The 14063-nt window shown below is 41.0% G+C and overlaps 1 protein-coding gene across 2 annotated transcripts in view; it reads right to left on the bottom strand.

Moving 5' to 3' along the window:
* Positions 1-14063, bottom strand: part of LOC139454344 (1-phosphatidylinositol 4,5-bisphosphate phosphodiesterase gamma-1-like) — an 84096-nt gene that overhangs the window by 59495 nt on the left and 10538 nt on the right. For both annotated transcript variants that reach the window (XM_071235977.1, XM_071235978.1), the window contains exons 2-5: positions 4345-4494; positions 1696-1789; positions 864-911; positions 161-242 (exon numbers count right to left, since the gene is read on the bottom strand). In XM_071235977.1, the coding sequence (XP_071092078.1) occupies positions 161-242; positions 864-911; positions 1696-1789; positions 4345-4494 (374 nt within the window). The remainder of the gene's footprint in view (positions 1-160; positions 243-863; positions 912-1695; positions 1790-4344; positions 4495-14063) is intronic.

Here is a 14063-nt window from a genome sequence, read left to right as displayed (position 1 = left end):
GCGAAAGTTTGCATTATTGGCCAAATCCTCACAAATTTCATAAGTTTCGGATTCAAGGTGATTCGGGATATTCGTGGTCATAGTGAAAGGGGGGCATAAGATAGGACAACTGAGAGACTATTTTACTATTTTATCCCCCATGATCGGTCACAGTGCCCACCTGGAAAGTCTCTCGGAGTTTGCTGGTGGACATCTTGTAGTTGATCCTGGGCAGCCAGGCCTTCACATTCTTCAGAGTTACTCTGAAACACAGAATATAAACAACATAGCCATGTACATCACACTGCAATACTACACAAAAAGCGTTGAAGGAGACCTGATTCTTTCATATGAAATAGAAACGTTGGGTCTTCTTTACCTTCTTTTGAGTAGTATAGGATCCGTAACATTTGCCCAAAGGATTCATGCATTGTGGAGTCACATGAACATTTTCAGAATTCAGTTGTTGACATGTGAATTCTATTGTTGTGATGTTGAGGTTCAGTTTGACAGTAGCGGGAACAGTTTTATGGTAGCTCCTGCCAATAGTAGTTCAGCACTCCAAGCTTAGATTTTTCTAAGTGACATTTTGAACTTTAAGGAGCCATATTCAAATTCAAGGAGCCAAATTGATTTAGGCTTACAAACAATTTAATATTTTAGAAATTATATGAGACAAGACAAGATATTTTGGCTGGACTAAGGAGTCTATGCATATAGTCCAATCGAAGTCGCATTTCGGTCCTTAAAATGCCATACAGAATTTGATCGATTACAGGATTTGCAAAGTATGTGCCCCCTACTAAGTGAATGAAGAATCATGATGCTAAAAGCTACATCAACAATATCCCCAGAAGGATACGGAAAAAAGTTATCATACTCACATTTCGGATCCTGACTTTTCCATCATGTAAAATTCTTTCCTCAGCCACCTGTTTGAAGATGAAGGAAAGGAGTATTATGTTTTTTTGCACTTTCGGTATATTTCTGTATGGAATCTATGGCCAAATAAGGGTATTATTACTATATTTTGTTTACACAAGTGGTGAAACCATGTGAATCACACTCACTGGACACACTACCATTCACACTACACTGGTCACACAACTATCAACACTAAACTTGTCACCACTATTCACATAACACTGGTCACACCACTATTCACACTACACTTGTCACCAGTATTCACACTACACTAGACACACCACTATTCACACTAAACTTGTCACCACTATTCACACTACACTGGGCTCACCACTATTTACACTACACAGATCACACCACTATTCACACTACACTAGACACACCACTATTCACACTACACTTGTCACCACTATTCACACCACTATTCACACTACACTGGTCACACCACTATTCACACTACACTTGTCACCACTATTCACACTACACTGGTCACACTACTATTAACATGACAAGCATCACACCACTATTCACACTACACTTGTCACCAGTATTCACACTACACTAGACACTACACTAGACACACCACTATTCACACTACACTTGTCACCACTATTCACACTACACTGGGATCACCACTATTTACACTACACAGATCACACCACATTCACACTAGTCACACCAATATTCACACCAGTCACACCACTATACACACTAGTCACACCGCTATTCACACCACTATTCAAACTACTCGTCACACCACTATTCACACACGTCCCCCTTGGCAGTACCCACCGCTCCAGCTGCAGCTGGTAGGAGGCTTCCTTGGTGTCCCTGACCAGGTAGTCCAGCCCCTTCATCCATACCACGAACTCCTCCTTCGAGTTGGCTGCAATAACAACCAGCATCTCAGTGCCAGTAACACAACAAGTAGTAACCAAGAGGTGTGTGGAATCACACACTATCTGCCAATGTTGACATCAATTAAAAAGGGACAGACAAACGATTAATTTGAATTGTGAGTAGTCAGCGAGCCTGATCACCTGATCCCGTTACTCGCCTCTTATGACAAGCACAGTCACCTTTTACGCTAAGCATGGGTTGCTGAAGACCTATTCTAACCCGGGTCTCCACTGGTCAATAAGGGATGTGGCAGCACCTTGACTGATTACCTGGCCGCGCCTCTGGACCAGACACTACAAAGGCTCAACATATGTTGAACATGGAAATCAAATTGAATGAGTTCACTGTGGAAATCAACCCATTTATACTACCAAATCAGTGTATGAATCTTAATAATAGGGTACCACAGTCAATTTGCAAAATTGATGCATGACCTTTACCACCATTGTACAGCCTCTATTTTTTAAAGTGATTGAGTGAGTGAGTATGGTTTTATGCTGCTTTTAGCAATATTCCAGCAATATTGTGGCAGAGGACACCAGAAATGGGCTTTACACATTGTACCCATGCACAGGAATCAAACCAGGGTCTTCAGCGAGAACGAACGCTTTAACCACTAGGCTACCTGACCGCCCCCTATTATTTAAAGGAATATAAAAGTCCAAACCTACACAGTGCAAGGCAAATGAGCAACTTTACAGAAGGAAGCTGCAGCGATCTCCATGGAAACCAAATAGTGACACCAACAGATGGAAAACAGTTCCTATTTGTTTTTAATTTTCGATTGCAGTGCTAATTCTCAAGGGAAATCATTAATTATCAAATATTCATTTTCCTCTTTTATCTTGAACAGCCCGACAGCTGAAGTCAAGACAGCTGAAGTCAAGAAAGCTGCAGCGCTGCACTACACCATGCTCAAGGGCAATTAGCTCTTATAGCCTGTACTGTACAACTTGCTCACCTTGATGGCTTATCACATTATATTGACTCATTCTCGAGTCAGTGCTCTAGTTGGAACAAATATACCAGAGTACATGCACACTATGACATCCATTAATATCTACCATAAGATTTACTATTAGTTGGTTGGTTGGTTGGTTGGTTTGTTGTTTAACGCCGTACTCAGCAATATTCAATCTATATGACCACGGTCTGTAAATAATCGAGTCTGGACCAGACAATCCAGTGATTAATATCATGAGCATCAATCCACGTAATTGGGATCGATGACATGCATCAACCAAGTCAGCGATCCTGACCACCTGATCTCGTTAGTCGCCTTTTACGACAAGCATAGTCGCCTTTAAGGCAAGCATGGGTTGCTGAAGACCTATTGTACCCCGGATCTTCACGGGTCGATTTACTATTGGAGTAGATTGGTTAGATTTTGGCTACAATCTTATTACAATCAGATACTTTGCTCCGATACAATCCCTCTCTGGGTGAAGATCTGAGGCACCTCTATCATGTCCATAGGAGGTCGCGGCATGTGAACCCTGATTTTGTTTGTTTGTTGTTTAACACCGCTCTCAGCAATATTGCAGCTATATGACGGTGGTCTGTAAATAACCTGTCAGACATAGACGACTGGGTGGCCCATGCCCCCTCCCTCGCTGGTTTAAAGTGCTAAGTTCTAAAACCAACTGTTTTACTATGTAATTTGGGTACCAATACTAAGGTGTACAGATAGCATGGATAGTGATGAAGGAAACTAATCATGGTTACATACTAGCCAGCTACACATGGCAAGAATCAGGATATGACATAGAGGTTCCTTAACTGTTTCAGGGGTGTTATCAAAGTTTGAATCAAGTGTTAATTTCTGTGACAAATGACTCTGCATGCAACACAATCACCATGATCAGTATACAAAGTTAAAATTTATTTCTTTGGGTGTGATGATATCTAAAAGGCTGTTTACAATTTGGAACATTACTGAAACACTATCTTTAACAACCCACATGTTTGCTAAAATTAAAACTAAACATAAATGTATTTGAAATTATTCTTCCTTAACATGCCTAAAATAACAAAATTAATAGTTTTAATGTTGAAATCACTTGTTGACAATTATTCTTGCCAACATCAATATCAAATTGGCATTTGGACAATAAAAATCTGAGAAAATTTTTTTTACCTTAACCTTATAGATAGTTAGAATCATCAATACTATAGGTACAATAATGATAAGCTGTGGAATTTCCTTGTACACAGGATAATCAGCTCCTTCAATAAGCCTCGGCATTGATGCTTTAGGGAAAGAGGGAAACTTTCAGAGTTTCAAAAGGAATAATTACACACAATTCACTTACATCAAAGAAACAAGGGTGACATATTAACGGGGCAGTGGGGTAGCCTAGTGGTTAAAGCGTTCGCTCATCACGCCAAAGACCCAGGTTTGATTCCCCAATTGGGCACAACGTGTGAAGCCCATTTCTGGTGTCCCCTGCCTTGATATTGCTGGAATATTGCTAAAAGCTGCGTGAAACCATACACACTTACTCACTCACTGATATATCTACATTGAAATGATGACCTTACCAACAACAGATAGACTCTTGAGTTTGAAGTCACTGCCGTAGAAGAGAGTGAAGCATGCCTTGGTGTCGGCCTTCCGAGAATCCTCAAGCCACTTGTCAAACTCCTTCGAGTTCTTCCCCGATCGGATTTCACGAACCTCTCGCAAATTTACTGGAATTAAAAAAAGAATTATGACCGATACAAGAAGAGTTCTGTGTCTTAGCCTAGTTGATCTATGGGTCAACTGGTCAATTCAAAAGGTCAGCGACTCACAAAACTATAAGGTTATCATGGCGATTGATAGGTGACTAATATCCTCAAGATTGTTAAGCATGCTAAGAAGGCTGGCATGTCAAGTGTCTGAAGAGCCAGTGTTTAAGATTGTGCAACTGACAATCATGTACTATCATGTAATTACTGATCATGAATTGTACATGTAGTATTTGCATTTTAGCAAGGGATTCATCAATAATATGTCAAATAATTCCTAATTAATTTAATTTGTTGGAATGAGGACAAGTCTTTTAAAGTTCACTTCTTGGGACATGCAAACCACCTGGGGACCTCATGATCAAACATCCAAGCCAAAGGGATACAATGACATTGATATGTTGTTTGTTTTGTAAGTTCGCTTGTTGTTTAACAACAGCAATATTCCAGCTGTTTGTAAATAATCGAGGCTGGACTAGACAATCCAGTGATTGACATCATGAGAATCGACCTACGCAATTTGGATATGATGACGTGCATTAACCAAGTCAGCGAGCCTGACCACCCGATCCCATTACTCGCCTCTTCCGACAAGCATAGTCGCGTCTTACGGCAAGCATGGGTTGCTGAAGACCTATTCTACTGCAGATCTTCACGGGTCGACATTGACATGCAACCAACTGATACTTACAACATGCATCAGCCTTCAAAATTCATGCTAGTCCACTAGCCTGAGACTACTAAATTGTGCTAAGGACAAGTAAAACACAGTGATGGTAGTCCTCACAGACTAATAGCATTTGATAATGTAATTCTGATCCAGTTCTCAATGCTTCAATTTTCCTACAAATTGAAACTGAATACAACTGACAGAAAATGTAATCACAGTAAGCATTGTTGCCTTGCTAAAGCAGAACTAGCAACAAACTCAGATGGCTAGTGAAATAAGATTGCCACTAGTCCTCAACACTAGTCTGAAATTTCGAATTTCTAGGGCTGCAGTAGGGTCACAGAAGGTGAGGAGGTCGTTACATGGGCGGTACAAACTTATATGTCTACTGAAATAAGGTCTCCACTAGTCCTCTACACAAGTCTAAAACATAGGAATTTCTAAGGCTGTAGTGGGAATGCAGAAAGTCGAAACATGGGCGGTACAAACTCTCCACCAGTCCTCAGCACTAGTGCTAAAAGGCAGTGCATCGGTCACAGGGGACAAATTCTACCCCAAAATCCCTGCAGGGAGCTCTTGGATAAACAAGCATGATAAGATAACAGAGATCAAACTGTACCATACCAACAGCCTGACACAGGAATAGAAATAAGCCCAGCCCTCTAGCATTCACTGGCTTCAACAAGATTGCCTAATGTTATAGATAGCCTTGGACTGGTAGAATTACATGTCATAATGCCAGAATATGAAGGGGTTGTTCTTTACATACAACATGCTATCACTATTGGGACTCAATTATTTCTAACCCTCCAGACATGACACTCATCTTCCATCTGAGGGAATGTTTTAGTGTTTTGGTGTTTGTATCATGAATGTTGTCCTTTAGTTACTATAGTTAATGATGTTGAGGTGCCACTGTTTCAAATGTCAGAGGTACCTACTCCTTAGATTCAATACCTCAGCAGCCAGTGTTAAGGATCTCACCCTTCTCATTTCTAAATTCACTGGGTCTCCAATAGGGCTGGGACGTGTAACTCGGGTAACTCGGGTAACTCGGGTAACCGGGTCGGGTGGGTCCTGAGTAGGACCCGCGTACCCACAGGACTACCCGGACCCGTGGTTAGTCACGTGATATATATTGTTTGATGACATAACGTATCTAAAACTCTATGGTTACACTATAAGTCACTAATATCCCATTTCTTTCTGACAATGCACCCATTCCTTCTGACTTTTATATGTTTGAATAAAGATAAAACTTCATGCATTAAACTTCAGTGTATGCATGACCAGATCGTCTTACACGTGTATCTAAATACATTTTGCCAGGGCTACAGTCAAACTTTTCCAAATCGGACAGTTTGTACCTATCTCTAGATATCTACAGCGGGTACCGGGTAGGGTTAGGTAATAGGGTGGTGGGTACCCGGGTAGTAAATTTGGACCCGTTCAATCCCTAGTCTCCAACACCTTGTCACCAGTCCTTCAGCTACATCACTGAGACGTTCAATAATATTATATTAGATATTACGTGGATATTTTCATATTTGCCTCGTTATACTTCCAAGGTCAGTCATACTGAACCAAGGCAGACTTCATTGGCCCGAGGTAGGCTTTATTGGCCCGAGGTAGGCTTCATTGGCCCGAGGTAGGCTTTATTGGCCCGAGGTAGGCTTTATTGGCCCGAGGTAAGCTTCATTGGCCCGAGGTAGGCTTCATTGGCCCGAGGTAGGCTTTATTGGCCCAAGGCAGGCTTTATTGACCCGAGGTAGGCTTTATTGGCCCGAGGTAGGCTTTATTGACCCGAGGTAGGCTTCATTGGCCCAAGTAGGCTGTATTGGCCCAAGGTAGGCTCTATTGGCCCGAGGTAGGCTTCACTGGCCCGATGCAGGCTTCATTGGCCCGAGTCAGACTGTGTTGGCCCAAGGCAGGCTTCATTGGCCCAAGGTAGGCTTTATTGGCCCGAGGCATAAAGCCAAATTGGCACGCACAAATTCAGTATTGGCCTGCTCAAATCCTGTATTGGCACACTCAAATCCTGTATTGGCTTGCTCAAATCCTGTATTGGCACACTCAAATCCTGTATTGGCCTGCTCAAATCCTGTATTGGCTTGCTCAAATCCTGTATTGGCACACTCAAATCCTGTATTGGCTTGCTCAAATCCTGTATTGGCTTGCTCAAATCCTGTATTGGCACACTCAAATCCTGTATTGGCTTGCTCAAATCCTGTATAGGCCCCCTCAAATTTCTTTATGCTTTTTTATTTTATGCTTGGGTGTAACTCCCCTGATTTACAGAAGATTCATTAAAAAAAATAAAGTTAGAGTTAACTCATTCCTTTGAGGTGAAGTGAGGTGAGGTGAGGTAAGGCGAGGTAAGGTGGGGTTTGATGTTGCGTCCAAGCTCATTGCACTTATATAGCGACGTTCATGCACGTGTGTGTGTGTCTGCTTGTACTAGTCCAGATTACAGTTGATTTTGTAGTGCTAGCTCACTGAGATACCATGCCGCAGTTTAACATGAATACCCCACTCAGACAAAGTATGCTGACTCCGAGCCGATCAGCCCACTAATGCCGAGCGACAAGCAGGGTAACAACAAGTACCATCTTTAAACATCTTTTGGTATGACGCAGACGGGGATCGAACCCGATCTTCCGCTGTCAGGGCGGACACTCTACCACTAGACCATGGAGGCAGTCCGCACTCCCTTGAACATAAATGATCAGTGTTGTGCAGTCACTTAGTTACTTACTTATATTTGAGATTTTGGTTTCCGAAAAGGGGAAAAAGTTGTTTGGCAATCCAGTAGGGGTGTTTCAGTGAAAGTCCTGTTTTGATTAAGTATACGCCTAAGGCTTTGAATTTTTCTATTTTATTTTGTGCATTCCCCACCACTGCTGTAGCAGTTATTATATGATTATTTGACAGGGTCACCATGAGCAAAGCTTGTCATACACCACGCACACAGTTAACAACTGTCATAACTGCTTGATCAACTTAAGTACTGTAAACAGCTTTATTTCTGCGCCGTTAAAATATTGCGAATACCACACCAAAGACAATACTGCGACGAGATATTTTTGCGAGTTGCCGTGTTGAGATGACACCTCGATTACCAAACAATAGACAGCTTCTCTCCGAAGCTAGTTAATCTGAGTTGGCCGGAAAGTTGACCAGTGTCATGAAACCGATTCACGCAAGATGGCTTGTTTCCTGTGTGGACGCAATCAAGCGAGGTTGGAAGAAGGCAGGATTACTGTGAGGCAACAGTGACACTAATTGGTCTGTTTACACTGTCATTTGTGATGTATTGTGTGACCATTCTGCATTCATTTGTGTTTTTAACTTATTGAGTCACTTGTGGTTCTGGTTGATGATTTCAATATTTGATGACGTGTTGCAATGAATAAAGGATGTATGTATTATTTATACTTATTTTTGCGTTTTTAATTTTTGCAATTGAGTCTCGTTCGCAAAACTCGCAATAATAAAACGGTCGCAAAAAATTCCCTGTTTACAGTAAACATGAGACCCACCATGAGATAAGGGACATTGTTGGTTAAAATCACATTTTGACTTCTCACTATATCATGTATATTTTCAAACTGCAGTATTTTAGGAACACAAAAATACAATTCATAAGCACCAATTCATAATGATTACAGCTCTAGATACATGGCATCAAACATTTCAACCCATTTCCCAACGTATCCCAACGTAATAAGCGCCCAGGGCGCTCTCAATATTAGAAATAAGGGGCTCTTATTAGAATATAATTTTGGTGAGATAAAAAACAGAGTTGAAAGATTGTAAATTTTGTGATTTATGCTGACAGCCTGAAATGATATAAAAGAAGAATCTGTGCGTATTATACACGATAGACATATTTTCGAGAATTTAATGGCCCAATACATGAATAAATAAGTCTGAAGGGCTGTTAATTGGGATTGTTCACTAGCCAATATATTAGTAAATATCGCCGTGGGCGCTTATTAGAGCGGGGCGCTTATTACGTTGAATACGGTAACTGTTATTATAATAATTGCAGTTGTTAAGTATAATGTATGATTAATGGAAAGTAGAAATTCATGCTGAAAGGTTTTGAAATAATGTTTTTATTACATTACGAACTAACAGCAGAAGAATTAGATACTTTTATACAGTCCTCACACATGGCGATTTTTACTGAAGCATCTCACGTCTTTATGACGTCACAGCACAATTGCATCCAGCAACCATAAGGTCCCTTTCCTCCTGGTGGGAGACATCATTGTTTCGGCCAATTTGCAGTGAACATGGTGTAGCTGTCATGACAGTTTACACCAATATGACCAGACAAAACGGTCACTTTATCAATTGTGTCACAAGGGACAAATTCATGTTTGCATTAATTTAATGCGTTTCAACACATCAGCCATGTCACACCCAAGAGATACTCAGAGTCTCTCCAAGTCCAACCGCATGAAACCATATTATATTTTCTCTCCAGGCAGCCATTGTTTTACTTAACAGCACTGAAACTGTGGACTTTGTGCCAGAAACCACTCGAAGGGCATGGTCCAAAAAGAATGTCTGACTCAGGCTGCCCATACCGCTTGTATATAACATCAGTTGTCAGAGAACACTATCCATACAAATGAATCAATCTCGTCAGTGGTACAATTCCAATCTAAAAACCATTAGCAAAACAAACAAGTTCAAATCAGCAATCAGTTAACGCCGGTCTGAGCTATTCAAAGCTTACATACATATCATGAAATATACAGCTAGCGGAATAAATTTAACATTCAAGCTTAAGGTCATAGATCGACATGAATAGAAGGACATTACCACATTTTGTGTAAAATTCATCAACTATCCTGACTAGGTGTGAGGAAACCATTATCAGATCACTGCAGTTTCATGACTATTTATGTTCTGTAAATATTAACAATGTAAAGAACTGACTATTGTTGATGTACATGGGATCACCATGGCACTGATGGATTGGTGCTAATGAACCATTAGTCCATTCCTGTCTTGCTGGGCTCTGCACCTGCTTCAATAATATCCAGAGTCAATGGGTGAGGTGAGGTGAGGTGAAATGGGGTTTAACGTCGCGTCCAAGATTATTGCACTTATATAGCGACGTGCATGTACGTGTATGTGTTTGTGTGGCTGCTTGTACTAGTTGGACTGATGCCGATTTATAATGCCTGCTCACTGAGATACCATGCCACAGTTTAACATGGATACCCCACTCAGACACAGTATACTGACTCAGAGCCGACCAGTCCTTGTTTTAGCCCCTTAATGCCGAGCGCCAGACAGGGTAACAACAAGTACCATCTTTTTTACGTCTTTTGGTATGACACGGCAGGGGATAGAACCCCGGACCCGGAAAATCTTGCTTATAAATAGAGAAGTTCTTATAGAAAATAAATGCTAGTCAAAGCATCATGTTCATGGTTTCAAATCTGTTCATTTAACAGGGCATTGACTGATGGTCGTCCAAAATGTCCCAAAGATGCTGTAGAGAAATGTCCTATCAAAAGCTGATGAAATCAAGGACATGTCCTATTGCTATTTGTCTCCAGTGAAACCACTGCATATTCCTACCATTGTCCACAGACATGATTTGATTGTTTGATTGTTTGTTTCTTTGTTTAATCCCGCACTCCGCAATATTCCAGCTATATGACTGCAGTCTGTAAATCAAATCTGGATCAGACAATCCAGTGACTGACATGATGAGCATCAATATAAGCAATTGGGATACGATGACATGCATCAACCAAGTCAGCAAGCCTGTTAGATGACTCTTACGACAAGCATAGCTGCATCTTACGGCAAGCATTGGTTGCTGAAAACCTATTCTACCCCAGATCTTCACGGGTCCAACTGATATGAGAAGTAGAACAGGGCCCCGTTCCACAAAGCGATCGTAGCGCTAAGGTGTTCGTAACACCCATACTTTAACATCAGCTTACGACAGTCGTAGCGCTACATTCGCTTTGTGGAACATGGGCCCTGGTCTCTAGTACCCTATGCTTGTTGTAAGAGCTGAACCAACTGCATCAAACGTTCAGGCTCTGCGAAAGTAGCCTTTCATGACTAGTACTGGCTTCTGCCAGGATCTGGTTTTTACGTGGTGCAGAAATGTGTGTCCAGTTCGAACAAATGTACAGAATGGATGCAGAAAAATTCCGAGGGATGCACAATAATATTCATAGAAATATAATACTTCTGTAATTAAAATAATTATTAAATCTTACAGTACACTGATCTACAAGATGTCATTACTTTACACATGTGTGCGGACCCTCATACTTCCTGTAAGGACCCTTGAAATTAGTAATTGGGGGCCTGTGGACCCTTGGTTATTTAGGGCAAGGTAAAACCCTTGGATACATTGATATGCAATTAACTAGCCCAACCACCCCATCCTCTCGTTGCTAGCTTAGTCTGCCGACAAGAGACATTGATATGCCATCAACTAGCCCAACCACCCAATCCACGAAGTCGCCTCTCATGGATGGCTAGCTTAGGCTGGTGTCAGGATACATTGATATGCCATCAACTAGCCCAACCACCCAATCCACGAAGTCGCCTCTCACCACTAGCTTAGTCTGCCGACAGGATACATTGATATACAATCAACTAGCCCAACCACCCAATCCACGAGGTCGCCTCTCACCACTAGCTTAGTCTGCCGACAGGATGCATTGATATACAATCAACTAGCCCAACCACCCAATCCACAAGGTCGCCTCTCACTAGCTTAGTCTGCCGACAGGATACATTGATATACAATCAACTAGCCCAACCACCCAATCCACGAGGTCGCCTCTCACCACTAGCTTAGTCTGCCGACAGGATACATTGATATACAATCAACTAGCCCAACCACCCAATCCACGAGGTCGCCTCTCAGGACTTGCTTAGGCTGGTGTCAGGATACATTGATGTGCAATCCACCAGTCCAACCACCCAATCCACAAGTCGCCTCTCATAACTAACATTAATTGCTCGAAATAATTCTGACCAAGAATTCCTACTTTGTAAATTACTTATATGTTCTGACTACAGGGCTGTTTGGTCTTTTTAATTCAATATGAATTCAGAGGAATTGGGTTTCACATCAACATGATCAATATTCCATACCAACTAGAGACTGTCACTGCTTTTAGAACTGATACATATATCATACTCAAAAGTTTCACGATATATATAGATATATTGATAAACAGTAAAATTAATTACCAGCATTCTGAATATGAAGGCACAAAATTTTGCTATGTACACCAGCAATTAATCAACTTAATACTAAATATGAACTTGGCTGATCCATCAATGTTTAAAACTGAATTTTCCATCTTAACCATGGTAATCTTAAAAATGTAAGGACGGCCTCCGTGGTCTAGTGGTAGAGTGTCCGCCCAGAGAGCAGAAGGTCCGGGGTTCGATTCCCGGCCGCGTCATACCAAAAGACGTAAAAAGATGGTACTTGTTGTTACCCTGTCTGGCGCTCAGCATTAAGGGGCTAAAACAAGAACTGGTCGGTATACTGTGTTTGAGTGGGGTATTCATTGTTAAACTGCGGCATGGTATCTCAGCACTATAAAGCGGCATCAGTCCGGACTAGTACAAGCAGCCACACAAACACACACTCATACATGCACATCGCCATATAAGTGCAATAATCTTGGACGCGATGTTAAACCCAATTTCACCTCACCTCACCTTAAAAATGTAAATGTTTCTCTGGCAGTGAATTATTAATCAATATTAATATTCATACATTTTTATAGCAATGCAGCATTGAAATTAAGAATATATTAATATCACAAGGTTTTTACCCTAAGTTTTAATTAAAATACTTAATCAGCAGCTCAGTGAGTCAAGTGAGGAACGTATCACACACACACTTAAACAACCTGATCCCACTGATGGGCAAGATAATGACGAAGGGAGGTAAAGATAACACAGCATTACTGCACTTTAAGCAACCAGTGATTCTTTTATACAAATTACAAGTCCAATAATCTGAGATGAGAGGGAATGTCTATGACCTGTAGGTACGACATGATCAAAGCTTTCACAGCATCAATAGGTTTCCATGGTCACAGTGACACATTGCGTTGAGCCCCAGGTGCAGCATTTCTTTAATTACTTAGAACATAACAACAGCTTTCACCTTACTCTTGTTTTCATGTTTGTTGTTTGATTCCGAACTCAGTTAATTCCAGCTGTATGAGGGGCAGTTGGGTAACCTTGTGGTTTAAGCGTTCTCTCATCACACCAAAGATTTGGGTTCGATTCCCAAATGGGTAGAATGTATGAAGCACATTACTAGTGTTCCCAGCTGTGACGATGCTAAAATTATCACTCACTCACTCACTCACTCACTCAAGCTGTATGATGGTAGCTGGTATACTTTCAAGTCTGGACCAGACAATCCAGTGATTGATATCATAAGAAACATCCCAATCCAGTACAATGAGACACACTCACCAAGTCTGACCACCAGATAAATTTCGTCACCTTGTAAGGCAAGCATAGATTGCTGGAGACCATGTTAAACGTAGGGAACCCTAAATAATAACAATATAATATTACTATTATGATAATATTACTATTATGATGAGAACCCTTGACATAATTTCGAACTCTGTTTGATGATGATATTGTTCTAATGAGTGAGTTTGGTTTTGCCCAGCTTTTAGCAATATTCCCTAAATAATGTCATTATATGAGTATTATGATGAGGGCTCTTGATTGCATAGATTGCTGGAGACCATTTTGAATGTTTTGACACCGAACTAATAATATTTTGATATTACAGTCATGATGAGGATCCTTGAATTAAATTCAAACA

The sequence above is a fragment of the Haliotis cracherodii genome, unplaced genomic scaffold, assembly GCF_022045235.1.
Source record: "Haliotis cracherodii isolate W230 unplaced genomic scaffold, xgHalCrac1.p SCAF_10, whole genome shotgun sequence".
In the NCBI taxonomy this organism is placed as follows: Eukaryota; Metazoa; Mollusca; class Gastropoda; order Lepetellida; family Haliotidae; genus Haliotis; species Haliotis cracherodii.
The sequence above is the reverse complement of the archived record's forward strand: the minus strand, read 5'-3'. Positions and strand labels throughout refer to the sequence as shown.